This window comes from Oryctolagus cuniculus, chromosome 11, assembly GCF_051225735.1.
Source record: "Oryctolagus cuniculus isolate XC-2025 breed Fujian yellow rabbit chromosome 11, ASM5122573v1, whole genome shotgun sequence".
Lineage (NCBI taxonomy): Eukaryota > Metazoa > Chordata > Mammalia > Lagomorpha > Leporidae > Oryctolagus > Oryctolagus cuniculus.
The window spans coordinates 71,725,251-71,752,753 of NC_142877.1; the positions used below are offsets into that span (position 1 = coordinate 71,725,251).

Consider the following 27,503-nt stretch of genomic DNA (forward strand, 5'->3'; position numbering starts at 1 on the left):
ATCTGTCATCCACATTAGCAGTTATCATCAAGTCTGTAGTGCTCAGGGGCCGGCACTGTGGCTCAGTGGGTTAACGCCTTAGTCTGACGCCCCGGCATCCCATATGGGAGCCAGTTCTAGTCCCGGGTGCTCCTCTTCCAATCCAGCTCTCTGCTATGGCCTGGGATAGCAGTAGAAGATGGCCCAAGTGTTTGGGCCCCTGCACCTGTGTGGGAGACCCGGAAGAAGCTCCTGGCTCCTGGCTTCCAATCGGTGCAGCTCCGGCCGTTGCAGCCAGTTGAGGAGTAAATCATCGGATGGAAGACCTCTTTCTCTCTCTCTCTCTTTCCCTGCTTCTCTTCTCTATGTGTGACTCTGACTCTCAAGTAAAAAATAAATAAATAAATAAATTTCATTGTGGGCCCTAAATATTTGTACCTGGGGGACGTTTCTTCTGGTTCAGGCAGGCATCCCACAAAGGAGTGCTGCTGGCTCCTGCCAGGGAGGTCATTTTGCCAGCCAGTTGTGAAGCTCAGTGGGGGCAAGTGGAGAGCTATGGATGGCTTCCTGCTCAGCATGCAGACTTTCACTTCATTTGCGTGTTTCCTTTGTGGTGTCGTACCCCCGCCTTTAGCTGTGCCTTCATCCATCCCAGAGACTGTGGTTCATCATCTCAGAAGGTCATCTTCCCATCCTTCTTTTGAGGGGTTCAGAGGTTCTGTTATCTCCATCATTCAGACCCTGTGACCTCATTAGAGGTGTGTAGTACTGTTATTTTCTTAGTTTGTATTGTTAACGTTTCCTCAGGCCAAGCCATTCTTTTTTTTTTTTTTTTTCAAGATTTGCTTTTGTTTGAAAGCAGAGTTAGTTACACAGAGAGAGGGAGAGACAGAGAAAAAGAGATCCCCCATCTGCTGGTTCACACCCAAAATGGCAGCAATGGCCAGAGCTGGGCCAGGTTGAAGCCAAGAACCAGGAACTTCTGGGTCTCCCACCTGAGTGCAGGGGTCCAAACACTTGGTCCATCTTCCACTGCTTTCCCAGGCACATGAACAGCAAGCTGGATTGGCAGTGGAAAAGCCAGGACTCAAACCAGTGCCCACATGGGGTGTGGTTATCCCAGGTGGTGGCTGCTACACCACAATGCTGACCCTAGGCCAAGCTATTTCTACACTGATTACATCGTGAGGAGGTTTGAGGGTGCTATCTCTAGAAGACATAGAGCATTAATCAAAGGAAATATGTTACTTATGAATATATGATAAAGTTTAAATACAGTTCTAATCATTATCAGAACCCTATAAGAGCATATACCAAGGATCATGCTGGATTTCCAAAGGAAAGTCTTCAGTGGCTAAATTAAGACATTCAGGGTCAGTGGAGATATCATATAACAACATACAGGTAAGAAGTTAAAGTTTGTGGTCATCAGTTATCCTGTTTGGCTCATCTTATGTTTGTAAAAGACGAGTCAGTGATGGCTTTCACAGTCCTCATTGGTTTAGGTGTCGAATCAGGTGCAAGCTTGAAGTGTGGATGTGTGTCCAATGATTGACTCCTTTCCGTTTGGCAGTGCAGGAGTTGGTAAGAAGTGCTTGATAGGGTCCTTTCCATCAAGGATGTGGGGACTCCTTTATTTGGTTTCTTTTCCAAAGCAAAAAATCTCCAGGGATATTTTTTTTGGAAAGGCCAAAAGATGGAGATACGGGGGGACATTACATCTGCAGATTCACTCCCCCAAATGCCCACAATAGCCAGGACTGGGCCAGGCTGAAGCCAGGAGCCAGAACTCAACTTCAGATCTCCCACATGGGTGACAGGGACCCAAGTACTTGAGCTGTCAGCACTGTGTCCAAGCGTGCACATTAGCTGGAAGCTGGAATCAGAAGTGGTGGAGGAACTCTCACGTCTTAAAGCTACTCTTAAATGGGATGTGGGAGTTCCAAGCAGCCTCTTAACAGCTGTAAAATGCCAGCCCCACGAAGCCCAGGGTTCAGTCTGTGGTCTTTGGTGTCTTCATCTCCCAGGAGCTCACTGTGGAAAGACTCAATTAGCGATTTTTTATTTTTCTAACAGAACTTGTTCCTCCAACCCAGAGGACAGGAGGTAATACACAAGGTGGAAATGTTGGCTTATACGTTTACAAAGGGTGCTGTTGTTGAACCACGAGTCCTCCTATTTGCACACATTATTACTATTATAAAAAGTGAATTCATCTGAGAAAGGGAACATTTATTATTATTATAGGCCTATAGAAATGAGCAGATCATGTCAAAGCCCCATAAATCTTCCCATTCAAATGGGGTTAGGGAATTGATGAGTTAGAGTAAATGGAGTGTAACTGGGCACAGCAGTGTGACAGAACGTGACAGGTGCAGAGGTGAAGGGTAAGGAAAGTCCTTAAAGCATGCACCTTGATAAATCATGCCCTCACATCGCATGGTTAAACATGGCTGCAGAAACATCATAGCATGTGTGTCACCTACCGTGATAATGAAGCATAAGGTAACTCTCAGGTCAGTCTGAGTCGATCTGCACAGGCTCCGTTTACAATCTTGGCTGCCACAAATTATGTCTAGTCATATCAGGGGTTCTGGAAAGACATGGCAGCAGATTTTTTCTTAATCCCAAAGTATTATGTTACTGTGCAGTAGGTGGGCAAATGACTATTGTCAGCTGTTAGTGTGTTATGCAGTGTTGGGAAGCTTGCTGTCCATGGTTTCATTGGGAGCCACCGAAGTCACCCTCATGCAAGGGCATGTTCTTGACCTATAAGGTCTAATTGTTGTGGGGAATTCAGTCCCCAGCTGGACTTGCTCCAAGTTTTTGCTTCCACGTGAGAAAAGAATTTAGGGAGGAGGGCCTAGCATTGTGGTGCAGTGAGTTAAGCCACTGCCTGCAACACCAGCAGCCCATCTGAGCTGGCCTGAGTTCCATCTGCTCCACTTCTGACCCAGTTCCCTGCTAATGCACCAGGAAAGAGTGGAAGATGGCCCAGGTCCTAGGGCCCCTGCTACTCATGTGGGAGTTGAAGCTCCTGGCTCCTGGTTTTGACTTGGCCTTGCCCTGACCATTGCAGTCATTTGGGAAGTGTAGCAGTGGATGGACAATCTCTCTCTGTCTCTTTCTTTGTCTCTCTGTCTCTGTCTCTGTCACTTTGCCTTTCAAATAAATAAATAAATCTTAAAAAAAAAAAGAAATGGAAGAGAAGATGCAAAGGTATAGAGGAGAGCAGGATTTATTGAAAGACATAGCACATGCTCAGATGTGAGTCCGGGCAACCTCTCTTTAGGAGGAGGGCAGTGCTGCTGCCCCCACCAGCATGTCATCCTTTTATAGGCTAGGGGATGGTGCCCAGGGCAGGGCAGTATTCAATGGTGGTGGGGTTTGGGCGGGACTTGAACACCACTAGCTTTGATGTTGCTTTATTGGGGATCTCAGAAGTATCATGGTGTCTCCATGCAGGGCTGGAGTACACAGTGCTCTCTCTGGGAAGGCGTCATGGCAGCTTATGCACCATGGGAAGTGAGGCTCCAGTGCATGATGGGGAATGGGTGTACTGAACCTGCAGTCAGACTGATACTCCCAGCCTGCCAAGTGTCACTCACAAAAGGAGATGGGGTTTGGGCTGCTCACGTGTGCAGTCCTCAGCTTCTCATTCCCTAGCTACCTGCCTGTCCACATCATTGGCTACCATAACTAACAGGCTTGTCCTAGGGCAGGGGCCTATGTCAAGACTTCTTTTTTTTTTTTTTTTTTTTGGACAGGCAGAGTGGACAGTGAGAGAGAAAGAGACAGAGAAAAAGGTCTTCCTTTGCCGTTGGTTCACCCTCCAATGGCCGCCACGGCCAGCGCGCTGCGGCCGGCGCACTGCGCTGATCCGATGGCAGGAGCCAGGTACTTCTCCTGGTCTCCCATGGGGTGCAGGGCCCAAGGACTTGGGCCATCCTCCACTGCACTCCCTGGCCACAGCAGAGAGCTGGTCTGGAAGAGGGGCAACCGGGACAGAATCCGGCGCTCTGACCGGGACTAGAACCCGGTGTGCTGGCGCCGCAAGGCGGAGGATTAGCCTATTGAGCCACAGCACCGGGTAAGACTTCTTGAGAGTAATTACTTTGAGAAGTAATTTTAAATTCTTTTATAGATCATAGTATGTCTTGCATTGGATCATGTAATTCTGAGACTAAGGCTTTTAACTCTTTTTGTCCAGGGAACATACGTAGTATGTAGTTCCCCACATCCAGTGGGTTTGGTTCTAAAAGATGAGTTACAAGATTTGTCCCTTCATGTAGGGTTTCCTTCCTTTGATTAATTACAGCAAAGGTTCAGCTGCGGGGAGGTGAGGAAAGCTGAGATCCAGTGTATGAGGAAACTAGGGGGAGGAAGGACAGAGAGGAACTGCATGTAGAACAAGTGGGTGTGCAGATTCAATATGGTTGGTTTTCCTGTTGCAGCTCCAGTGGCCCTTTTAAGTTCTGTGACAGTCCAAAAATTCTCTTACTTGCTTCATGTATTGAGATGAATTTATCATCCTCTTTTTTTAACCTCAAAGTACTAGTCAAAATAGCTTTCTTATTCTATAGATTTTGTTCAAGAGTCTACCCTTTCTAATTTTTTAAGAAAAGATTTATTTATTTGAAAGGCAAATTGCTGGGTGGGGTTCAAGAGGGAGAAAAAGATCTTCCATCTGTTGGTTCATTCTCCAAACGCCTATAACAACCAAGGTTAGGCCAGAATTAAGCCAGGAATTCCATCCAGGTATCCCACATGGGCGGCTGGGACCCAAGTACTGGAGCCGTCATCCACTGCCTCCCAGGGGCATTAGCAAGAAGCTGGATTTAAATAAGAAGCATGGAGTAGCTGGGATGCAGACTGGGCATGCCCACATGGGGTGCAGTCATCCCAAGTGCCTTTCCAATGTTTACCGAAGAAAAACTAATTTCACAATATTAAACATTTCCCATTTTGGAAATGTAAGACTTAAATCACCTTTAATAAAATGTTTTTATTTACTCAGATATTTCCATGCACACCAGAAAGAAGTTGATCTCCTTGTTGTTTAGTTTTTGAAATAGCCAATAGATAGGATCAAGAAGGAGCGGCCTCTTACATGTGACTTAAGGTACTGAAAAGTGCTCTGAGCAAGAAGGACAAAAACAAAAAGGGGAAAATGGGCCAGGAATAAACCCAGGACATCAATGACCAGAAGGGATGTCTGGAGGCCCAGGAGTAGTTAGCATTCCACCCAGGGGAGAAGCTTAGGTCAGAGGGGTGCAGCGTCCCATGCTGGTACCATGTGCTAATCTGGACCTCCAAGGGTCCTGAGTCTTCTCTGGGTCCCATGTTGGGCACCAAAATACTGTTGATGGAAATAAGCAAGATTTGTAAAAGGACACATTTAAGGTGTATTCAGGGCAGAAGCCCAATGACTTTCAATGAGACTTGGGAAGTGTTCTGAATGGTCAGTTCTTGCAAGAATTTATGATTCATGGATCACACAGTGAGCACACATTGGCTTGGCCTAAAAAGATGGGACTTAGGTAAAGGGGGAAGAATAAATTTCTTACTGGCTGAAGATTGTTTTCTTCATCTTCAGGGACAATGAGAGTTGGAAAGCAGCTATTGAAAAGGTTACTATTGGCCGGCGCCGTAGCTCCCTAGGCTAATCCTCTGCCTTGCGGCGCCGGCACACCGGGTTCTAGTCCCGGTCAGGGCGCCAGATTTTGTCCCGGTTGCCGCTCTTCCAGACCAGCTCTCTGCTGTGGCCAGGGAGTGCAGTGGAGGATGGCCCAAGTCCTTGGGCCCTGCACCCCATGGGAGACCAGGAGAAGCACCTGGCTCCTGCCATCGGATCAGCGCAGTGCGCCAGCCGCAGCGCGCCGGCCACGGCGGCCATTGGAGGGTGAACCAACAGCATAAGGAAGACCTTTCCCTCTGTCTCTCTCTCTCACTGTCCACTCTGCCTCTCTAAAAAAAAGAAAAAGAAAAGGTCCCTATTAACATTAGGGAGAATATTTCTGAGAATAGATAAGAAATGTATTGTCAAAGAACAAAGGATAGCTCAGGGTTGCTCCAGATGTGCACTTCACCCACACCAAACTAAGCTAATCAATAATAGTAATAGCTCAGTGCCGCCACTCAGATAAGTCTACTGAGTGTTTCTCTTCCATGGGGTTCAGGCCTTTTAGAGGCCCTATAATCTCAGAGTTAAAGGGACTAAAACACCTCTTTAAATAGTTACATATTATTATGCTCTCAGTTTCCAAATATTTGTTTATTCCACTCTAAGAAATTAGACTATAACTCTCCAAACATTTGAAAAGAAGAGCGAATCTCATTGTCAGAGGCTGAAACCAGCTTAGGTAATAACTGGATGTTCTTTGCCCTTGAGTTTAGAAGAATATATAAGAGACTAGAGATGAACTCTTTTAGCTCCTTTTTTGTCTCTTTGCGTCCTGAAAAATCTGTCTCACTGTTTCAAAATTAGGCCTGGCCTAATACATAGAGTCATACTTGGTTTTTGGACAGGGTCCAGCAGTCATAGCCAATACTGACAGTCTGTAAAGGCCAAAGAGAAAGAGACTGTCGCTGATGAAAAATAAGGATAGCTACAAAGTGATGGTATTCTTGTGTGGCTCAGAATCTGTCTTCATAGGTTGATCTGGAAGGACAGTTTCTCTGGAGTGCTGATTGCATCGCTTTTAAAAATGTGCAGAAGGAGCACTACTTGCTGCAAGCACAGGTGGTAGAGGCCGGGGCCTGGGCTTAGGAGGCAGCATGTTTCTTGGTGCTGGGGTCGGGGAGCTGGCATGTCCTCCTGCTGGAGAACACTGATAGGCAAGTGTAGGGACTGAAGGAGCGCTAGGTTCTCAGGCAATGCTTTGTTGCAAATCCTGGAAGAGTTCCCCTCTTCCTGTCTTCCATGCAAATACTGTATGATTGCATTTGTTCTGGAACTTGACCAGGATTTCAGCAGTAGCTCATTGTAAAACTTGGCACCCTCTTTCAAAATAGCTATTGCTCTGGCTCCTGTGGGGACTGGGATCTTGCACCAGCTGTCACATAAACCCCTGGCTCAGCCCCTCCTCCACAGGCCCAGCATCCACCGCATCCAGGATATCCTGGATGTTGCCAAACTTCCATGCCCATGGACTATAATCTTTTCACCCTCAGCAGGTATAACGTGCTGTTTCCTCCAGTGTATCACCCAGGACCCCAGCAACCTTCATGTCCCTTCCCTGAGCCCCCACAGCAGTCTTACTCTCCATAGCAGCAATCTGTCTGCTCAGAAGCTCAGCTGGTTCAGTTTAGAGGGAAAGATACAGCAACAATGCATTAAGTTTACTAAACTTGCGCTTGTTAATATAGTGTACTCTACTGTACTGAATGTGGTATATAATTTCTGTATGTGGCTAAAAGCTAAAAGCCGTGCTCTTGTTCCATGTGAAATCTGCTGCTGTTGCAATATAAACACTAAGTGTAATGGGATTTGAAGTAAATTACATTACACTTCCTAAAATTTGAAAACTAGGAACTAAGCCTGGAAGTGAAACGTGTGAGATTACTCTTCTTTCGACATGAGACATGGTTGGATGTCAGATACTTATAAAGATGGCTTCAGTGCTGATAGTCAAAAACTCAACTTTCTTTTGTCTGTTGATGTGCTTTGATTTCCAATATGCTATTTTGAGTAATCAAATCATTATAAATCTTTTTTTTTTTTTTTGACAGGCAGAGTGGACAGTGAGAGAGAGAGAGACAGAGAGAAAGGTCTTCCTTTGCCGTTGGTTCACTCTCCAATGGCCGCCGTGGCCAGCGCGCTGTGGCCGGCGCACCGCACTGATCCGAAGGCAGGAGCCAGGAGCCAGGTGCTTCTCCTGGTCTCCCATGGGGTGCAGGGCCCAAGCACCTGGGCCATCCTCCACTGCACTCCCTGGCCACAGCAGAGAGCTGGCCTGGAAGAGGGGCAACCGGGACAGAATCTGGCGCCCCAACTGGGACTAGAACCTGGTGTGTCGGCGCCGCTAGGCGGAGGATTAGCCTAGTGAGCCATGGCTCCGGCATTTTTTATTTATTTTTTTTTTTTTTTGACAGGCAGAGTTAGACAGTGAGACAGAGAGAGAGAGAGAGACAGAGGACAGAGAGAAAGGTCTTCCTTCCATTGGTTTACCCCCCAAATGGCTGCTCTGGCCAGCGTGCTGTGCCGATCCAAAGCCAGGAGCCAGGTGCTTCCTCCTGGTCTCCCATGCGGGTGCAGCACCCAAGCACTTGGGCCATCCTCCATTGCCTTCCCAGGCCACAGCAGAGAGCTGGACTGGAAGAGGAGCAACCGGGATAGAAACCCTCGCCCCAACCGGGACTAGAAACCGGGGTGCCGGCGCCGCAAGCGGAGGATTAGTCTGGTATGCTGTGGCATTGGCCTACAAATCTTATAATTTAAAAATAAATTGCTTACAAGCTGGGGCTGGCATCATGGCAGAGTAGGTTAATCCTCCACCTGTGGCACCGGCATCCCATATGGGCACCGGTTCTGGTCCCGGCTGCTCCACTTCCAATCTTGCTCTCTGCTGTGGCCTGAGAAAGCAGTAGAAGATGGTCCAAATGCTTGGACCCTGCACCCACGTGGGAGACTTGGAAGAGGCAACTGGCTCCTGGCTTTGGATCGGCACAGCTCCAGTCATTGCGGCTACTTAGGGGGTGAACCAATGGAAGGAAGACCTTTCTCTCTCTCTCCCTCTCACTGTCTGTAACGCTACTTCTCAAATAAATAAATAAAATCTTAAAAAAAATTACTTACAAGCCAAAAAAATGTGCAAAGCCTCCTCAGATGGGTATTTTAAAAGGTAACACTTAGTTGAATAAAGTCCTATTGCTTTAAAATGACCTCTTTGGGGGCCAGTGCAGTGGTATAGCAAGTAAAGCCACAGCCTGCAGTGCCGGCATCCCATATGGGCACTGGTTCGGGTCCTGACTGCTGCACTTCTGATCCAGCTCTCTGCTATGGCCTGGGAAAGCAGTGGAAGATGGCCCAAGTCCTCGGGTCTTTTTGCCCATGTGGGAGACCTGGAAGAAGCTTCTGGCTCCTGGATTTGGATCTACCTAGCCTGGCCATTGCGGCCATCTGGAGAGTGAACCAACAACTAGAAAACCTCTTTCTCTCTCTCTGCTTTTGCCTCTCTGTAACTCTGCCTTTCAAATAAATAAATGAATCTTTTTTTAAAAAAGTGACCTATTCCATTCTGACATAAAACTGGGAGGCCAGTCACTATGGAAAAGGAGTTAGGAAAGTTGTTCATATGACCCTTGTTTGTAACTGTAAAACACTGTTTTATAATAATAAAATATATACAACCAGTCTGAAGTAGAAAACCAGCTGAACATTGGGATGCCATGATTGGACTGGGCTCTCCCTGCCTGCCCCCACAAAAAAAAAAAAAAAAAAAAAAAAGCTTTGAGTGCAGAGGCTAGATACCATCAGGCCTCAGTCCTCTAGAAATTCTGTCTTGGCTTAACTCACTGAACTGAGGGAGTGGTACAGCTGGCCCTCCAAGATTCCGGTCTCTAAGCTCATGAGGTCATTTGCTTCTTCAGTGGGTAACATGTGGGTGGCCAGTATTTTCTCCAGGGGTTCCATTAGGGGAAATCCTGGATCTGTGCCGGGGAATCCCAGGTCGGGGCACAAAATAACTACCTGCATGTAGTCCCCAGGCTGATTAAAGGCCACTTGACTGCCCTACCAGCAGAGCATCTGGGTGATGCATCGGGCTGGACTCCTGGCTTCCCACTCACCGCTGTCTGAAGCACACATTGCTTTTTTTCCTTACCTCAGTTTCTTCTACAGACAACCAGACAACCAGAGCATTAAACACAAAAGGAGTGTGCAGGCCTTGGTGCCTGGCCAGTGGGCCAACATGCAGCTGGCCCTTTCCTTTGTCCCTCTTATTCCTGACTCCCCTGTAGTTCTTTAAAAGCCCCAAACCCCCTGAAGGAGGGTGGTGGTTGTGGAGACCCTGGGGTCTGCCATGCTTTCATCTGTCAGCAGATTAAATGTTCTCTTCCCTTCATCCCAAACCTCGGCCTCATTATTTTGATTGGCACTGGGGTTAGGGACTGAGTTCTTGCTTGATAACAGGCTATGTACCCATGAGACAAGAGGTCCAAGTGCCATGTCTATTCTCTAGAAAAGTATATACCAAATAATTCTAAGTGGAGATGAATACAAAATAGGGAATTTACACAGACCATTTAATGGAAATGAAAATATTAGACAAAAAATCCCAGCTCATTTTAAGTTACATAAAACAGTCCTTTTTTTTCTTCACATTTGTTTAACTCCTAATAAAATAGAAGAAAACTTCTATTTTGGAAATGTGCTACTTCCCAATTCTTCCTGAACAAATCTTTAAGCAATGTCTTTTCATCATTTTACTGAGATTAATGCTTAGGACATCAGACCGTTTCTCTTCAAACATTAAAAAAAAAAAAAAAAAAAACCCTTTCAAGTCAGTGAATCAGAAAAACAAGCATGCTTTCCACACAAAGGGTGGAGCCCTCACGCCACCTGGGGAAGAAGGAAGTTGAAAGAGGTTAAATACTGGGGCTGCCTCTCTCCTGTCAGCATAGAGGTCTTGCTTCCCAGTCAACATGAAGGCACTCCTGATCCTGGGGCTTCTCCTCCTTTCCACCACTGTCCAGGGCAAGATCTATGAAAGGTGTGAGTTGGCCAGAACTCTGAAAAAACTTGGATTGGATGGCTACAAGGGAGTCAGCTTGGCGAACTGTAAGTCTCCACTCTTTCCAACTTCCCGAGACCATACCCGGCCCATTCCCCAATGCCTTTGATAGAGATCATGTCGGGCCCCAGAATCTCTCCCCTGGCCTGTGAAGAGAGACCAGGAATCATGAAGACTCAAACTGCCCATATTAGCACAGTTAGCATCTTAATGGTAGATTTTACAGTGACTCACAGGCCCACAACAAAGAAAGGAACATCCGATTTGCTGTTAGACTCAGATAGACCTGAGCCTATCAACTCTTGATTTTTCTATTCAAGGCTGCATGTTGCCTGAGCCATGGGAGCAGGGAAAGGGTAAAAGCAAAGAAGAAACTGTTATTTTAATATTTTTAAAGCACCTTCTCTTGCTGCAGTAGTTTCAGAAGTTGGTTTGCATTACAAAAATGGTTCTCTTAAGGGCCTTTCTTCACTAAAGTGTTCAGTTATAAGTTAAACACATCAAGTCGTTGGTAAAACAGAGTTAGACACATGGATTGCTTTTTGTTTACACTGTAAGTCATTTTATGTTGCTGTTCATTACAAAAATTACTTTTTCAGGGATGTGTTTGACCAAATGGGAGAGCGGTTATAACACGCAAGCTACAAACTACAACCCTGGAGACAAAAGCACCGATTATGGAATATTTCAGATCAATAGCCGCTACTGGTGTAACGATGGCAAAACCCCACGAGCAGTTAACGCCTGCCATATACCCTGCAGTGGTAAGACAGGATAATACTTGAGTGATGGCACAGGACCCCTCTGGGTATCTTGTAAGAGTAGAGATTCAAGACAAATTCATGAGGGACCTAGGAAAACTCCCATCACAGCTTCCAGAAAGTTTTGTTATCCTCCTCCTAATTCCCCAAGTAAGAAAGTAAAGAGCTGGTATTATGAAAGGTTGGTGCTCTTTCATATGCACATGTTTCTGGAATGATCTGTTAACTGATTGTAAATGGCCTCACTGATGCTTTCCTCCTGCTGACTCAGGGGAGGAGAGGAGTAATTTGGTCTTGGTTCCTTTTTTGATTGTGTATGTATTACTATGAAATGTTCTGCATACACAGAAAATTGGAGGTAGCAGTATAACAAACAGCCATAAATGCAGCTTTTTATTTATTTATTATCTTTATTTGAAAGATAGAGTTATGCAGAGAGAGGGAGAGACAGAGAGGTCTTCATCTGCTGTTTCACTCCCTAAATGACTGCAACAGCTGGGGCTGGGCATGCCAGAGCCAGGAGCCAGGAGCTTCATCCAGGTGGGTGTAGGGGCTCAAGCACATGACCATCTTCTGCTGCTTTCCCAGGTGCATTAGCAGGGAGCTGGATCAGAAGTAGAACAGCCACAAATTGAGTAGCAACCATATGGGATCCCAGCATCACAGGCGAGCAGCATAACCCACTGCACCATATGCCGGCCCCCATAAGTCCAACTTCATACTTTATTTATTTATTTTAAATACAGAAGGACAGACACACAGATCTCATATCTACTTCTTATTCCCTAAATACCCACAACAGCTGGGTGTGGGCCAGGCAGAAGCTAGGAGCCCAGAACTCAATCTCAGCCTGCCATGTGTGTGGCAGGGACCCAGCTATCGAAGCCATCACCTGCTCCATCTCCGGATAGCAGGGAGCTAGGATTGGGAGCAGAGTGAGGACTCTGAACCCAGGCAATCCAGTATGGGATGCAGGCTTCCAAGCAGCATCTTTCTTGCTCTGCCTAATGACTGACCTCAGATATCTGACTTTTAAATTCTTAACTTTTTGCAGTAGTTGCTTCTTCTCTATGTATTTTTTGTTGAAGGATTTTGAAATGAATTAAAAACATTATGTCTTTCATTTCTAAATTCTTTAGTTTGTATCTCAAAAAACCGCAGTTCATACATAATCATTATACAACAGCCAGCACTTGGCCAGGCCAAAGCCAGGAGCCAGGAACTCCATTTGGTCTCCCAAATGGGTGGTAGGAACCCAGATATTTAGGCCTCTTTCTGCTGCCTTCCCGGGCACATTGATAGGGAACTGGGTCAGAATGAAGCAGCCAGGACCTAAACAAGTTCTCTAAAAGGGGATGTTGGTGTCTCAAGCAGCAGTTTGACCTGCTGTACCACACAACACCCACATCAAGAAGATTAATTTAGCATATTCTTTTATAATCTAGTTAATTTACTTTCAAATATATTTTGCATTGTATAATAGCATGTAGTCATTAAATAAAAATTAGAAAATACAAATTGGAAAAAAATAGCAACCGTAACCTTACTACCAGAGTTGTCTGACCATTGTCACTTTTGGTATATATTCTTCCAGAATGTACATCAATCATGGACATGCAAGTAAAATTACAGGGACTGGCACTGCGGTGTAGCAGGTAAAGCCATCGTCTGCAGTGATGGCATCCCATATGGATGCTGGTTCAAGTCCCAGCTGTTCCACTTCTGATCCAGCTCCCTGCTGATGTGCTGGGAAAGCAGCAGAAGATGGCCCTAGTGCTTGGGCCCTTGCACCCAAGTGGGAGACCTGGAATTAGCTTCTGGCTCCTGGCTTTGGATTGGCCCAGCTTTGGCTTTTGCGACCATTTGGGGAGTGAACCAGTGGATGGAAGCTATCTCTGTCTCTCCCTCTTTTTCTCTCTGTAACTCTACCTTTCAAATAAATAAATAAACCTTAAAATAAAATTATATCATGTATATATGTACCCATATATAAACATGACAGCAATGTAAATTTTTACAAAAATTAAATTGTATTATATAGACTGCTATACGGTTTACTTCTCACACAAAATTATGTCCATATCAACAAATACAAATCTCTATTGTCATTTTAAAGGATGAGTAGAATTCCACTCTGAATATTCTGTAATGTGTTTATCTACTTCCTACTATTAAGCACTTACGTTGTTTACAGTTTTTCACTTAATAATTGCTGTGAACATCTTTCTGCAAACACCTTTGGATATATGTCTTATTAGTTCTTTATGAGGAAGTTGCAATAGTATAATTGCCGAGTAAAAAATCACTAGGCATGCTTTTTCCTATAGTGTCTAGTATGCAGTGGACCTTCCATATCGTGGTAATTCCAGAGCTTGCATTGTAAATGAGACAAAATGCTTTACTTGCTGCCAGATGGAAAAGGGTGAAGAGAGTTTTTCCCCACCATTACTGCCTAATGGACTCTTGAAAAATAATTTCTTAATATTCTTTCCTCAGCCCAACAGAATAAAAGTGGCTAACCCTAAATGTAAAAGGAAATCGCTGTGCAATTTGTTTTCATTTCTCACCACCTCTTTTTCAGATTTATTGAAAGATGACATCACTCAAGCTGTAGCTTGTGCAAAGAGGGTCGTCAGCGATCCACAAGGCATCAGAGCATGGTATGTGTTTCATATATACGTGAGAAAAGACTTTCTAAACCCAAAATATGCTGTTGAGAAGTGAATATGGTAGTTTTGAGTCTGTGCTACAGTGTATTGCCTAAATTCTTGAAGAAATAATGTACTTTAATGGCCTCAGAATCTCATTCTTTCATTCCCCCTTTTGGGGGATTTCTAGGGTTTCTAAGACTGTCCGCACTCTGCCAGCTCCTTGCCGTGTCTTGAGATTAGGTTTAGAATAAGCGAATGTGGAACGTGCTTTGCACCTGCTGTTGCACAGAGCACCTCACTCAGTGTTTGCACTTGGCATCCTGTGCTCTCCTGAGGGCAGAAGGGAGGCTGAGGTGCTTTGTGTGCGTATTTCCCTGTAGCAAGTAGCAATGCCTCAGTCTGTCTGTGGTCTTCACTTTATTTATTTACTTGTCTACTTTTCTTTTATAAAAACTGAACTAGATAGTGTAAAATGTCATAACGTCAGCTGGAACTGCATAAAACAGTTTGGCTTCCTTTTCTTCGGAGAAAGGTATTATTTGGAAACTTTCCCATCTGATCCACCCAACGCCCATTCTACATCCAAAGTCAAAGGCAGGCTATCTTACCGGATCCATCACATCTTCTGAATTGTAAAACCACTCATCCCACTTTTTACAAAACTTTATTGAGGTACTAGATTTAAGGGGCAAAGAGAAAGAGACAGAAAAGATCTTCTATGCACCGATTCAGTCTGACATGGCCACAACAGCCAGGGCTGGGCCAGGCCAAAGCCAGGAGGCCAGAACACAGTCTTAGTCTCCCACATGGGTGGCAGACATGCAAGTACTTGAGCCATCAGCTTCTGCCTCCCAGGGTGCGCATTAGCAGGCAGCTGGCATCAGAAGGGAAGACCTGGATTCTCACACCAGCACCATGGTGGATGCAGACATCTGGACGAGCATCTTCATGGCTGCGCTGAAGCCTGCCCCCCACCCCAGCTTAGGCCACTTTCTCCCATCTTCAGCAACCCAGAAAACTTGTGCTGTGCCGTAGAAGATGCCACAAAAAGGATGGTGCACTTTGTAACATAGCAGCCTCCCATCCTAGGGAGGTGAATAGGCCTCCACTCCAGACACAGAACTCTCTTGTTTTCTTTCCATGTCCTTTTGACTAGACCCAAGCATGCATTCATTGGGCTAGCTGCAGCACAATCTGGTCCCTCCTTAGAGAAATGAAAAACACAAAATACCAGCCATCCAATGACTTCTGAGAAGGAAGTCAGCAAGCTGGAAGAAAAATTCCTCTTTTCAACCAAAAATGTGGATTTACCCAGGTAAATATACATATTTGACAAGAAACTGAAGATTTATTCACATACAAAATTAACCGTGATTTCTTATCTTTATGCTTTTTTGTCACATCAAAGGTTTAATTGCAACATTGGACCTCAGTTCTTATTCAGTAAATCTGTGTCTCAGGAGCAGTCAAGATTGAAGACATCAATATGTGTCACTTTTTAGCATCTCTCCTCATTTCAAATTAGAACATGTATTTGAAATGTAGTGCCGTGGTCTCAGCTGTGCTGTTGATAGTGGCTGAAACCGGAAGACATTTTTTAAAAGCCCTTAGGTCATCCATCCTTGCTATTTGTGTCGCCTTCTTGTTTGGAACAAGAAGCAAAGAATTCACAAACACCTGTCTCAAACTCACAGGTCTTCAGCTTGTAAAGTCATTTCTTCATAGTGAAGCAAACTGGAGCAGAAGGCCCGCTTCAGCTGTTACTTTCTTCCTGGAGAAGTAGGCAGGATAGCTGCATCCCAAGGGCAAAAGCAGAGTGTCCGTTTGCATTCCAAATCCTGGAAGTATGTGGAGAAGACCCCCACCTTTCCAGAACAGGGAGAGAGACTGGATAGGATCAGAATTCTGTCTTCAAGATGAACACGAAAGCACGCAGAGGTCAAGGCTAATGTTCTTCCCGTGTTGTGGAAGCTCGCATGGTGCAGCAGCTACACTTGGCCATTGCTCTCCTTTTATATGATGTTTTTGTTCATGAGGTGTTTTGTTCTCCCAAAATGTTTGAAGTCTGTACTTGTATTTTTCCATGAAGACATATTTTAACCCCTTCACTTGTTTTGCCTTTCTCTACAGGGTGGCATGGAAAAATCATTGTCAAAGCCAAGATCTCACTTCGTATATTCAGGGCTGTGGAGTGTAACTGCAGAATTTTCTTCTTCCGCTCATCTTGTCTCCTTTTCAGTAGCCAGCATTGCCTTTTCAAACAAACTAACATTGTCCCAGAAGCAGGAGCAAAATATGGCCTTTCTTCTTAGCTACCAAATACATCGCCAGTGCACTCAGTTCTTAAACAGAAATAACCCAGACTTACTCTTCCTCAGTTTTGGATGAAAACATTAAAGAGGACAGTCTCATAACACATGTGTCTAGGGCAGAATTCCAGCTGCGTGGGCCCCGATGCCTCCTGTCAGGCACCTCCAACACAGGGACAGTGACCCCTCTTCAGTGGGTGATACACAGCTGTTAAAGGAGCAGTTGTACTGCCTGCGTTAAGAATTTTGTTTTCATAAGGTGTATGTGACCTTTGGTTTGCATATTTTCTGGGAAAGACTTCATTTATACATCTTTACAAAAAGAACGTCCAGTTAAATATCGATCTGTTTTAGCCCCTTAAAGAACATTTGGATGCATCTTGCTATTGTGGAGGGGTTAGATGAGCAGTTGCTGTTTCTTAACTTTATTAATTTAGATTTGTGCATTATAACTAAATCTGAGTCAGGTGAGCTCACAGGTATTGAAATGATTGCTGATTAACCACAGGTGTGAGATTATGCATGTTGTAAAAAAAGTATATTATCATTAAAGGCTTTGCAGTGCATACCTTTGTCTTTCTTCCTTAAAAAATATTTATTTGCTTATTTTATTTGAAAGGAAAGGGGCAGAGATAGATGAACACACAGAGGTCTCCCATCCACCAGTTTACTCCTCAGATGACTACAACCACTGGGGTAGGAGCAGGCCAAAGTCGGGAAGCAGTAACTCAGTCCAGGTCTGCATTGTGGGTGGCAGGGACCCAACCACTTGAACCATGACCTGCTGCATCCTAGGATGTGGATAGCAGGAAGCTAGAACTGGGAGTGGGGCTGGGTCTCAAACCCAGGCACGCCACTGTGGCATAAAGGGATTAGAACCGGGATCCACATGGGATGCCAGCGCTGCAAGCTGGGGCTTTAACCCACTGCGCAACAGCCCTGGCCCCTTACACTTGTGTGTGTTTCAACTAGTGGACATACAGGTGCAAAAAATAAATCCTGTTTTGCAACCCAGAACTCATTGATCAGTATGAGTTTTGATATATACAAGCATTTATAAAATGAAAAAAAAAAAAAAGATGGAACAGATAGAAGTTCACTCCCCAACCCTGAGGGCAACAGGTACTGGGTAGCATTGAACAGGGGCCTTCAAATTCCACCAGGCATTTGCCCTGGCCAGGAATCAGCAGTTGGTCTAACAGGGGTAAGCTGTTCCTTAAGGACCAGGTCAAGGAGAAAGGACTGACAGTGATCGGGGTCTAACAGCAGCTGTGGGTTCACCCAGACAAGCTGCCACTACATATCGCGCCACACTCTAAAGGTTGGCTCCCAGTGATCAGAGGAAAAGTCCCTGTAGGCGCCATCAAAATGTTGCAGGATGTGACTGATTGAGGCCAGCACCATGGGTGTTCAAAGAATTCACCAGAGCAGTCAGATAGAGTGGAGAGAGTTAAATTCATTGAAGCTGAACGAGAACAACAGGCAGGCAGGCAGAGGCTAATGGCTGCAACGTGGACCATAATCTGAGGTATATACTTGTAATAGCAGTCTCTTCTTAGGGAGAGTTTTCTTGTGGTCCAGCAGGTTTTTCCAGGTAGGTAATTTGCAAGTCTTGGTGGGGCTGGGAAATTTGCACTACCCTTAGCTAGGGATTTTCCCAGTCTGAGAAGTGCCCTGGGACAATCCTCCATGCCAGAAGCATTAGCAGTGATGTGGGTGAGTGGGAGGATTTATTTGGTTTTTCACTGCAGGTCCTTGTCATGCACAAAGATATGCATTCTAAGTACTGACTCAAATAAGGTAAATTTTATTCAAAAGGTGAGAAAGCCAACACACACACACACATTAGCATGTGGTGCCCCACACAGAAAAACACCCACTGTGGGTAGGAAATGAGCCGAAAGATTTGCCCAAAAGGAGAAGGGGTGGGGACAGAAAGGGCACCTGCCAGTCCCTGCAGTCATGGTCTGCAGTGGCAGAGAGACCCTCTGCCAGTTGTTGGTCTCCTTTATCAGCCTCTCCGTGTGGAGCTCCTGGGAATTATATGGCACCTCCACAAGCTCCCCGTGGAGTTCAATATGCATATTTTCATGGCATCATCCCCCCTGGTCCCAGATAAAGCAGATGCATCCTGGGAAAGGGGGCATTTTGATTGACAAGTAGGCGGATAGAATCACACATGGGCACAGGGTATGGTGGCTTGCTGGTACCTCTAGCTCAGCAGACCTACCTGTCTGCCTGACTAGCCAGTAACAGCAGGAAACTGGATCAGAACCACTGGGTACCCAGAACTTGAACCAGGCACTCTGACATGGGATAGGGTTGCTCTAAGTGCCTTTCCCAATTTCGACCTAAGAAAAACTAGTTTCAGAGTGTCGAATGTTCCCTGTTCTGGAAATATAAGACTTAAATCATCTTTTCTAAGACTTTCCCATTTACTCAAATAACTGCAAGGAAAAAAATGCCACAGTTATTAAACATAAAGCCAGCTGATGCACCAGAAAGAAGTTTATCTCCTTGTTCTTTTTTTTTTTTTTTCCTTGTTCTTTAGTATTTGAAATAGGCAGTGGGTAGGATCAAGGAGGAGAGGCCTCTTAAAGGCACAACACCAGGTGCTGAAAAATGTTTTCCTCAAATGTTCTCAGCAAGAAAGACCAGAAAAATGGGCCAAGAATAAACCTGGGGATCCACTGACCCAACAAGAAATTCTGGAGACCCAGGAGGGCTTAGCATCCCATTCAGGGGAGGATTTCAGGGCTGGAGGACCATAACGGGCTGAGGCTCATACCAAGAGCCGATCTGAGTAAGGCCTCCAAGGATTCGTGAGTGTTCGCTGAGCCCCACATTTGGCATCCTCATTTGGTTGGTGGAAACAAACAGGATCTGTAGAAAGGTTACTTTTAAGTTTATTCAGGGCAGAAGATGAGTGACATAAGCCTGGGAGACACAGGCCCAGTGACTTTCAAGGAGTCAGTTCTAGTCAGCATTTACCTATGTCACAGTGAGCACACACTGGCTTTACCCAAGAGGTAGGACTCACTAAGTGCTGAGGGACACAGTTCTTACTGGTTGTAAATCACTTCCCTTACAAACCCCTTCAGTGAGGGACCGGCACTGTGGCGCAGCAGGTTATACCCTGGCCTGCAGTGCATGCATCCTATACAGGCGCCAGTTCAAGTCCTGGCTGTTCCTCTTCTGATTCAGCTCTCTGCTATGGCCTGGGAAAGCAGTAGAAGATGGCCCAAGTCTTTGGCCCCTGCATCCGCGTGGGAGACCCAGAAGAAGCTCCTGGCACCTGGCTTCAGATCAGTGCATCTCCCACCATTGCAGCCATCTGGGGAGTGAACCAGCAGATGGAAGACCTATCTCTCTCTCTATCTCTTTCTCTCTCTCTCTATCTCTCTCTGTAACCCTTTCAAAGAAACAAAATAAATCTTTCCAAAAAATCATGTGTTGTATTTGATTGCCATATTTTTTAGTCTCTTTCATTCTGGGTCATTTCTTAAGGATTATTTCTTTCTTTGCTTTTATGACCTAGACATTCTTGAAGACCACAGACCAGTTATACTGCAGAATTTCTCTAAGGTGCTTCTGATATTCTCTTAATTAGAGTAGGTTTTGCAACTTTGGTGGGAATACCACAGAAGTGATTCCCTTCTCATTGCCTTAAGTGGCATGCAGTTTTGATTTGATGATGTTCACTTAGATTACTTGATTTAAATGAGGTTGTAAGTCATGTCCATTGTAAAGTTTCTGGTAAGGGAGGTACTAGGAGACTGTTGCTCATCAAGTTTCCAGCTTCATTTATGAGATCACTGTGGACCCATGGTTTCTGTCTTAGTGAAATTATAATGAGTTATAATTCATTACCACCATTTACTTTGCTGTCCACACTGTGCCCTATTTAGCCAGTGAGCCCCTGCAAGCTGACTTCTGTTTCATTTTGACTTGTCTATAATTTTTTGAGCACTTAGTTGTTTCCTGGCACAAGGTACTCTAAGATTTGCCTTGTTCTTTCCTTGCTCCAGCCCTGGAATAGCCGTTTATTCAAGAAACTCTAATTTATTACAGTGCTTAATAATATTTTAAAAACACGATCTGGACATTAGGGTGTTCCTAGGTGACAGTGTCAGTCGAAAGAGCTAGATTATATATATATATATATACACACACACACACACCATATTTTTTAATTTAAAGAATGTTTAAAGTTTTGGGGTTTTAAAAAAAGATTTATTTTATTTCATAGGCAGAGTAAACAGAGGGAGGGAGAGACAGATCTATACACTGGTTCACTCCCCAAATAGCCGCAAACAGTCAGAGCTGGGGTGATCTGAAGCCAGGAGCCAGGAGCTTCCCTTGGGTCTCCCAAGTGGGTGCTGGGACCCAGGGCTTTGGGCTGCTTTGTGCTGTTTTCCCAGGCTCATTAGCAGAGAGCTGGGTAAGAAGTGAAGCAGCTGGAACTCGAATCGGCATCCAAAAGGATGCAGGTGCTGCAGGCAGCGGCAAGACTTATTTACCTGGAAGATTACACAGAGAAGGGGGCGGAGGCGGGGGCGGGGGCAGGGGCAAGGGCTAGGGAGGTCTTCCATCCTCTGGTTCACTCCCCAATTGGCTTCATGGCCAGAGATGAGCCAATGAGGAGCCTGGCGCTTTCTCCAAGTCTCCTACGTGGGAACAGCGGCCCATGGACTTGGGCCATCTTCTGCTTTCCCAGGCCATAGCAGGGAGCTGGATCGGACATGAGGCTGGGACACAAACTGGCACCCATATCAGATGCTGGCAATGCAGGTGGTGGCTTTACCCACACTATGCCACAGTGCCAGCCCCATCCTCTTGTGTTTTTAAAGATTTTATTTATTTATTTGAGAGGTAGAGTTACAGACAGAAGGAGGGAGAGACAGAGTAAAAGCTATTCCTTCTGCAGGTTCATTCCCCAAATGGCTGCAACAGAGGAAGCTGAGCCAATCAGAAGCTAGGAGCTTCTTCAAGTCTCCCACATGGCTGCAGTGGCCCAAGCACTTGGGCCATCTTCTACTGCTTTCCCAGGCCAAAGCAGAGAACTGGATCAGAAGTGGAGCATCTAGGACAGGAACTGGCAACCCATATGGGATGCTGGTACCACATGCAGCAGCTTAACTTACTATGCCACAGCGCTGGCGTCCCCTTGAGGTTTATTAAAGAACATTTTGTACTTTTTTTTTTTTTTGTGACAGGCAGAGTGGACAGTGAGAAAGAGAGAGAGAGAGAGAGAAAGGTCTTCCTTTGCCGTAGGTTCACCCCTCAATGGCCGCTGTGGCCGGTGCACCACGCTGATCCGAAGCCAGGAGCCAGGTGGTTCCCCTGGTCTCCCACACGGGTGCAGGGCCCAAGCACTTGGGCCATCCTCCACTGCACTCCCGGGCCACAGCAGAGAGCTGGACTGGAAGGGGAGCAACCGGAACAGAATGCGAGGCCCGACTGGTACTAGAACTCAGGGTGCTTGCACCGCAGGCAGAGGATTAGCCTGTTGTGCCGCGGCACCGGCCCCATTTTTGTATTTTTATTTATATGAAAGACAGAGAAACAGAGGGCAGGCAGACACAGAGACTCAGAAAAGAGATACAGAGAGACCGATCTTCGGTCTGCTGGTTCCTTCCCAAATGCCCATAACAGCCAAGCCTGGGCCAGGCCAAAGGCAGGAGCCTGGATTTCAATCTAGGTCTCCCATATGAGTGTTAGGGACCCAACTCCTTGAGCCATTGCCTGCTGCCTCTAAGGGTGCACATTATCAGGAAGCTGGATGGGAAGCAGAGCTGAAACTTGAATTCAGGCACTCCAATATGGGATATGAGTATGCCAAGTGGTATTTTAACTGCTGTGCCAAATGCTCGCCCCAATTATATTTCCCCTATATCTTTATATTTATATCAAAATTCATTAATTCACACCAATACCTGCAATTCTAATCTTACACCATGCCATGGGGTTTGAATTTTTCCTTTTCCATGTTTTGTGCTCGATTGTCTGACAATGAGAAACATATATCCACCGTGCTTAATAAATAGCCTCAAAATATATCAATCAATCTCTCAACACAGGCACACCATGTAACAGGTGCCTCCACTAAGGCTCTGAAGCCCCTCGGGGGGCTGCTCCTTCTCCCCACTGGATGCTCTCTATCTTGTCACATCTCTGACACACCATGCAGAGCCACTGTCCTGATAAGAGAGACGTGTTTGGCTCTTGGTCACCTCCTTATTTCAAACACCTAGAGCAGTGATTGGAATGAACTTAAGTCGACTGAATAGCCATATTGCTCATGTAGTACATTCCTTCTGTGTTGAGCACTCTAAGATTTTCCTTACTCTTTAACCCACAGGATTCCCACGCAATAGTTTCTGCAATCCAGTTTGAACTGTTTATGTAAGTGTAGTTCATAGATCAGCCATGAGAGGGCAGCAGAGGGCCTTTATGCTGGTGCATGCTTGGGCTTCAATTCTCGTGCCACTCTGATGCCAATATACTCAGAAAGAATTTGAGTTAATTCAGATCAGTATAGCCCAACGTGTACAAGAATGAGTCAAAGTAGAGTACTGAGACTTGGAGAATGACAGTTCATAAACAAAGATGGGGCCTATATGATAGCCCAATAACGGGCTGACTGGAGAAATGGCCAGAGATCAACAAAAGTCGACTGAAGAAGGCAGGCTGGGGCCCGCCTGTGGGCAGTACGTTAAGCCACTACCTGCCACGCCAGCTTCCATATGGGTGCTGGTTCATGCCCCCACTGTTCCACTTCCGATCCAGCTCTGTTGCCAGTGCGCCTGGGAAAACAGTGGAAGATGCACTGCAGCCATGTGGGAGACCTGGAAGAAACTCCTGGCCCCTGGCTGCAGCCTGGCTCAGTCCTGGCTGTTGTGGCCTTAGGGGAGTGAACCAGGAGATGGAAGCTCTCTCTCTCTCTGTCTCTTCTCTCTCTTTGTAACTATGCCCTTCAAATGAATAAATAAATCTTTCTTTAAAATTTGCTGGGATTTCTAAAAATTAGCAGTTGTAATTTTCCTCTCTTTTAGCTTACCATGAGGAGTGTTGTAGTTACTTTGATGGCTTTATATATTAGGTTTGGGGGCAGCGCTGTGGTGTAGTGGGTTAAGCCACCGCCTGTGGCGCTGGCATGCCATAAGGTGCCGGTTCTAGTCCTGGCTACTCCGCTTCCCATCTAGCTCTCTGCTATGGCCTGGGAAAGCAGTGGAGGATGGCCCAAGTCCTTGGGCCCCTGCACCTGCATGGGAGACCTGAAGGAAGACCCTGGCTCCTGGCTTCAGATCAGTCCAGCTCCAGCCACTGCGACCAATTGGGGAGTGAACCAATGGATTGAAGACCTCTCTCTCTCTCTCTCTCTCTCTCTCTGCCTCTCCTACGCTCTTTGTGTAACTCTGACTTTCAAATAAATGAATAAATCTTTAAAAAATAAATATTAGGTTTATATTACTCTCCCCCCCCCCCCGCCCCGACACACACACATTTTAGGATATTGGTTTCTAAACCTATGGGAGTTAAAGATGAAGCTCTATACCCTCCTCTCCTACCTTAATCATGTAGATCACTCTCTCCAAAGCCCGGCCTTCCACGCGTGGGGTTAAATCAATACTCAGTAGTCATAAATACAGCTCCTTCTGTTGCACAGATCTTGTTTTCCCTGAAGCTAGTACCTGCATGATCCTTGAATCTCTTTGGGTTTCTGTGTATCCGTTCAACTCCCAGACTCTAGGTTGAACATTAAATCTCTTCAGGTTCAGGTGCAGCCGGAGTGCTGTCAAATCCATCCTCTGACACAGAATTTCCCAGACATTTCTGACCAAAAGGAAATCTGGCCGGGGCAGCTGGCTGGCTGCCTGCGCACAGCTGGCATTGCGGGCTCTTTCAGCATCCTCTTGGCATTCACTATGCTCCCCTTACCTTTCGTATCTATTGTGTTTCCTGGGTTTCCCAATGTTCTCCTTCTTGGCTTATTCCCGCATTGTGATGGATCACATCTCTAGCATCTTCCTGAGAAAGGTGACTGAGAGGCACGTTTAGTTTAGATTGCGCATGTCTGAAACTTGGAGGCTAGTCGTCCAAGTGTTGACAACTAAGTTGGAAGTAAGTTTCCTTCAGAAAATCGAGGGTAGCACTTCACTGCTCCCTAGACTGCTGCTACTGAGCAATCTGAAGCCGTTCTGATTCCAGAATCTTCATAACTGGCCATGTGGAGGGTCCCCGATGCTCTGCAAAGTTCGCCAGGTGGGTCTGTCTGCATCTTGGCACAGGGTGGACCCTTCCAGTGTGGAAACTCCTATCCTTAAGTTCCGGCAAGCCCTCTGAAACCGTGTATTAATTACGCCCCCCCTCCCACTGTGTTCTCTGAGCGGCCCTCCGGTGTCGGCAGGGCCGCGCTCAGGCGCGTGCGCGGTGTGCCCGGCGTGCGCGCGCCACCCCGGCGCGCCTGCGTTCTGCGTCGCCGCCGCCCCTCCTCCCGCTCTGCCCTCCTCCCGTGCCGGGGCTGAATGGCCTTCAGGGACGGCGTCCGCCTGGAAGGGTTGGCGGCAGCTGCGCGCCTCGAGCCGCTGTGACTCGCCTTCCCTTAGCCGGAAAGCCTCCGCCTGCGCCCGCGCGGGAGGAGCGGGCCCTCTGAGGGCAGCGGCGACCCCGCCGGCCCCAGTCTCTTTCCCTGGCGGCGGCGGCGGCGGCTTCTTCCGGGGGACAATATGTTCAAGAGAATGGCCGAATTTGGGCCTGACTCCGGCGGGAGAGTAAAGGTCAGTGCCGGCCCGCGCCGCCCTGCCGGGGGTGGCGCTCTCTCCCGCGTGTTTCCCCTTCGCGCCTTCTCCCCGGGGATTTGAACCGCGAATTCAAGGCGGAGAGCGAGCCAAAGGCGGAGAGCGAAAAAGCAGTGTCTGTTGGTCCCCAGCTTCGGCGCGTCACCGCCCCCACCCACCCCCACCCCCGCCAGAACACAGACACGACCAGCGGGGACTTGGGGAGCCCCGACGCTGCTGCCCGCCCAGGTCCCCGGTAGGCGGGTGCCCCGCGGAGGCACCCAGGCGTAGGAAGTTCAGGAAATTGGCCGTGGTTCACGAGACGCCAAGGCGGCCGGCAAGAGACGACTGGATGCGTGCGAGGAACAACACTTGTGCCTGCCCGGCATCTAGGAAGCGGTGGACGGCGGCTGCTCCTGATGCTGAGAACCTGTTCCTACCCCCTCCTGGTTCTTAGCGCAGAAAGGAGATTTTTCTCTAAAAAAGAAATCGACCACTTTAAAAAAAAAACTTCTTTACATTTTAAAGACAAGCACAGTCATCTCCCATGTATTGGTTCACTCCCCCCAATACCCGTAAGGGCCAGGCTGGAGCCAAGGACCTGCAACTCCATCCAGGTCTCGCATGTGGGTGGCAGGGACGCAAGTGCTTGAATCATGGCTTGTGCTGCCCCCAGTGTGTGTATTAGCAGGAAGCTGGGTGGGAATCGGAGGAGCTGTGTTGATTCATGCACTTGGCTGTGGGTTCTACAACTCAGCTTAACTGCTGAGCCAAACGCCCACTTGTGCACCAATCTAGTTAGTCTGTAGTTCTTTCTGAGTCCTCCTTGTCATGTTATGTTTTACATTATCTTAATTATAGTGTGTCTAAAATGATTACATTGTGTTTTTTAAAAAGATTTATTTATTTGAAAAGCAGAGTCACAGAGAGGCATAGGCAGAGAGAGGTCTTCCATCCACTGGTTCACCCCCCTGGTGGCCGCATGGGCCGGTGCTGCACTGATCCAAAGCCAGGAGCCAGGAGCTTTTTGCATGTCTCCCAGGCGGGTGCAGCAGCCCAAGGACTTGGGCCAACTTGTACTGCTTTCCCAGGCCGTAGCAGAGAGCTGGATCGAAAGTAGAGTAGCCAGGATCTAACCAGCGTCCATATGGAATGCTGGCACTGCAGGCAGCTTTTTAACCTGCTTCGCCACAGCACCGGCCCCTAGATGCTGTATAAAAATAAATTATTTGAGTTTTTTATATTCAGGTTATGACTGGGTATGGTCAGTCTAGGTGGGAAAAGTTTAAGAGTGTAAGTGTGCTTTTGGTTAACTTTTTCATGAAACTTTGCATACACCTTCACTATAAGACTACACTTTATATTAATTGCCGGTGTCACATTGTGTTTTAATATCCACACACGGTGGAAATTCTCTAAAAATCAAAAACTACTGAAATATCCTAGAAGTGGAAAGAGATAGCCAGTTCACTATCTCAGCTTCATAACATAAACATAAGCTCCATAAACATACATTTTGGGGGCCGGTGCTGTGGCACAGTGGGTTAACACCCTGGCCTGAAGTGCTGACATCCCATATGGGCACCAGTTCGAGTCCCGGCTGCTGGACTTCCCATTCAGCTCTCTGATGTGGCCTGGGAAAGCAGTGGAGGATGGCCCAAGTCCTTGGGCCCCTGCACTCACGTGGGAGACCCGGAAGAAGCTCCTGGCTCCTGGCTTCGGCCTTCCTGGCTTGCAGCCAACTGGGGAGTGAACCAGCAGATGGAAGACCTCTCTCTCTCTCTCTCTCTCTGCCTCTCCTCTCTCTGTGTAACTCTGACTTTCAAGTAAAATAAATAAATCTTTGAAAAAAAAACATACATTTTGCCCAGCCTTCTGGGGCAGGGTTTGGACTGATAGGAAGCTGCTATCGGACAAAGGGTTAAAACATTAGATTTAGGAGAAAAAGTTAGAGAACTTTCTCTAGATGAAATTGTGTTGGGTTCTAAAAGTTTCTAGGTTTCAGTCCAGAGTGATTTGAGAAGGTAAATTTTACAGTCTGCAAATGCTTTTTCACCAATAATAATGACTAATGACATGAAGCTTCAAAGTTAGGGGATTTATTACTCTTCCTCACTGATTACTATGTGCTCTTTTAGGCATCTTTTTCCCATTTAGATAAATTTCTTCCAGGTAGCCTCTGGGTGAGTGCTCTCTTCACTGAACTGCAAGTTCCTAGCAACACCATAGCAGCTATGGGGTCTGTTACGCACTCACCACATCAGGGTGCTTGTACTCAGTCAGGCCTTGA

General features: G+C 46.5%; 2 protein-coding genes and 1 pseudogene across 2 annotated transcripts; 2 read left to right on the forward strand and 1 right to left on the reverse strand.

The window, feature by feature from the left end:
- Positions 1 to 573: 573 nt before the first annotated feature.
- On the reverse strand, positions 574 to 25,602 carry LOC149123519 (uncharacterized). Its single transcript, XM_089309065.1, has 4 exons — positions 25,533 to 25,602; positions 24,005 to 25,278; positions 2,466 to 2,572; positions 574 to 2,013 (listed from the first exon to the last, which is right to left on the reverse strand). Exons 1-2 carry the CDS (start codon positions 25,600 to 25,602, stop codon positions 24,650 to 24,652), a joined length of 699 nt encoding a protein of 232 aa, XP_089165191.1. The 3' UTR covers positions 574 to 2,013; positions 2,466 to 2,572; positions 24,005 to 24,649.
- Positions 10,596 to 16,999, forward strand: LOC103347294 (lysozyme C). Its single transcript, XM_070052614.2, has 4 exons — positions 10,596 to 10,759; positions 11,312 to 11,476; positions 14,055 to 14,133; positions 16,255 to 16,999. Exons 1-4 carry the CDS (start codon positions 10,624 to 10,626, stop codon positions 16,319 to 16,321), a joined length of 447 nt encoding a protein of 148 aa, XP_069908715.1. The 5' UTR covers positions 10,596 to 10,623; the 3' UTR covers positions 16,322 to 16,999.
- Positions 17,382 to 17,494, forward strand: LOC127489776 (small nucleolar RNA SNORA40; annotated as a pseudogene).
- Positions 25,603 to 27,503: the final 1,901 nt, after the last annotated feature.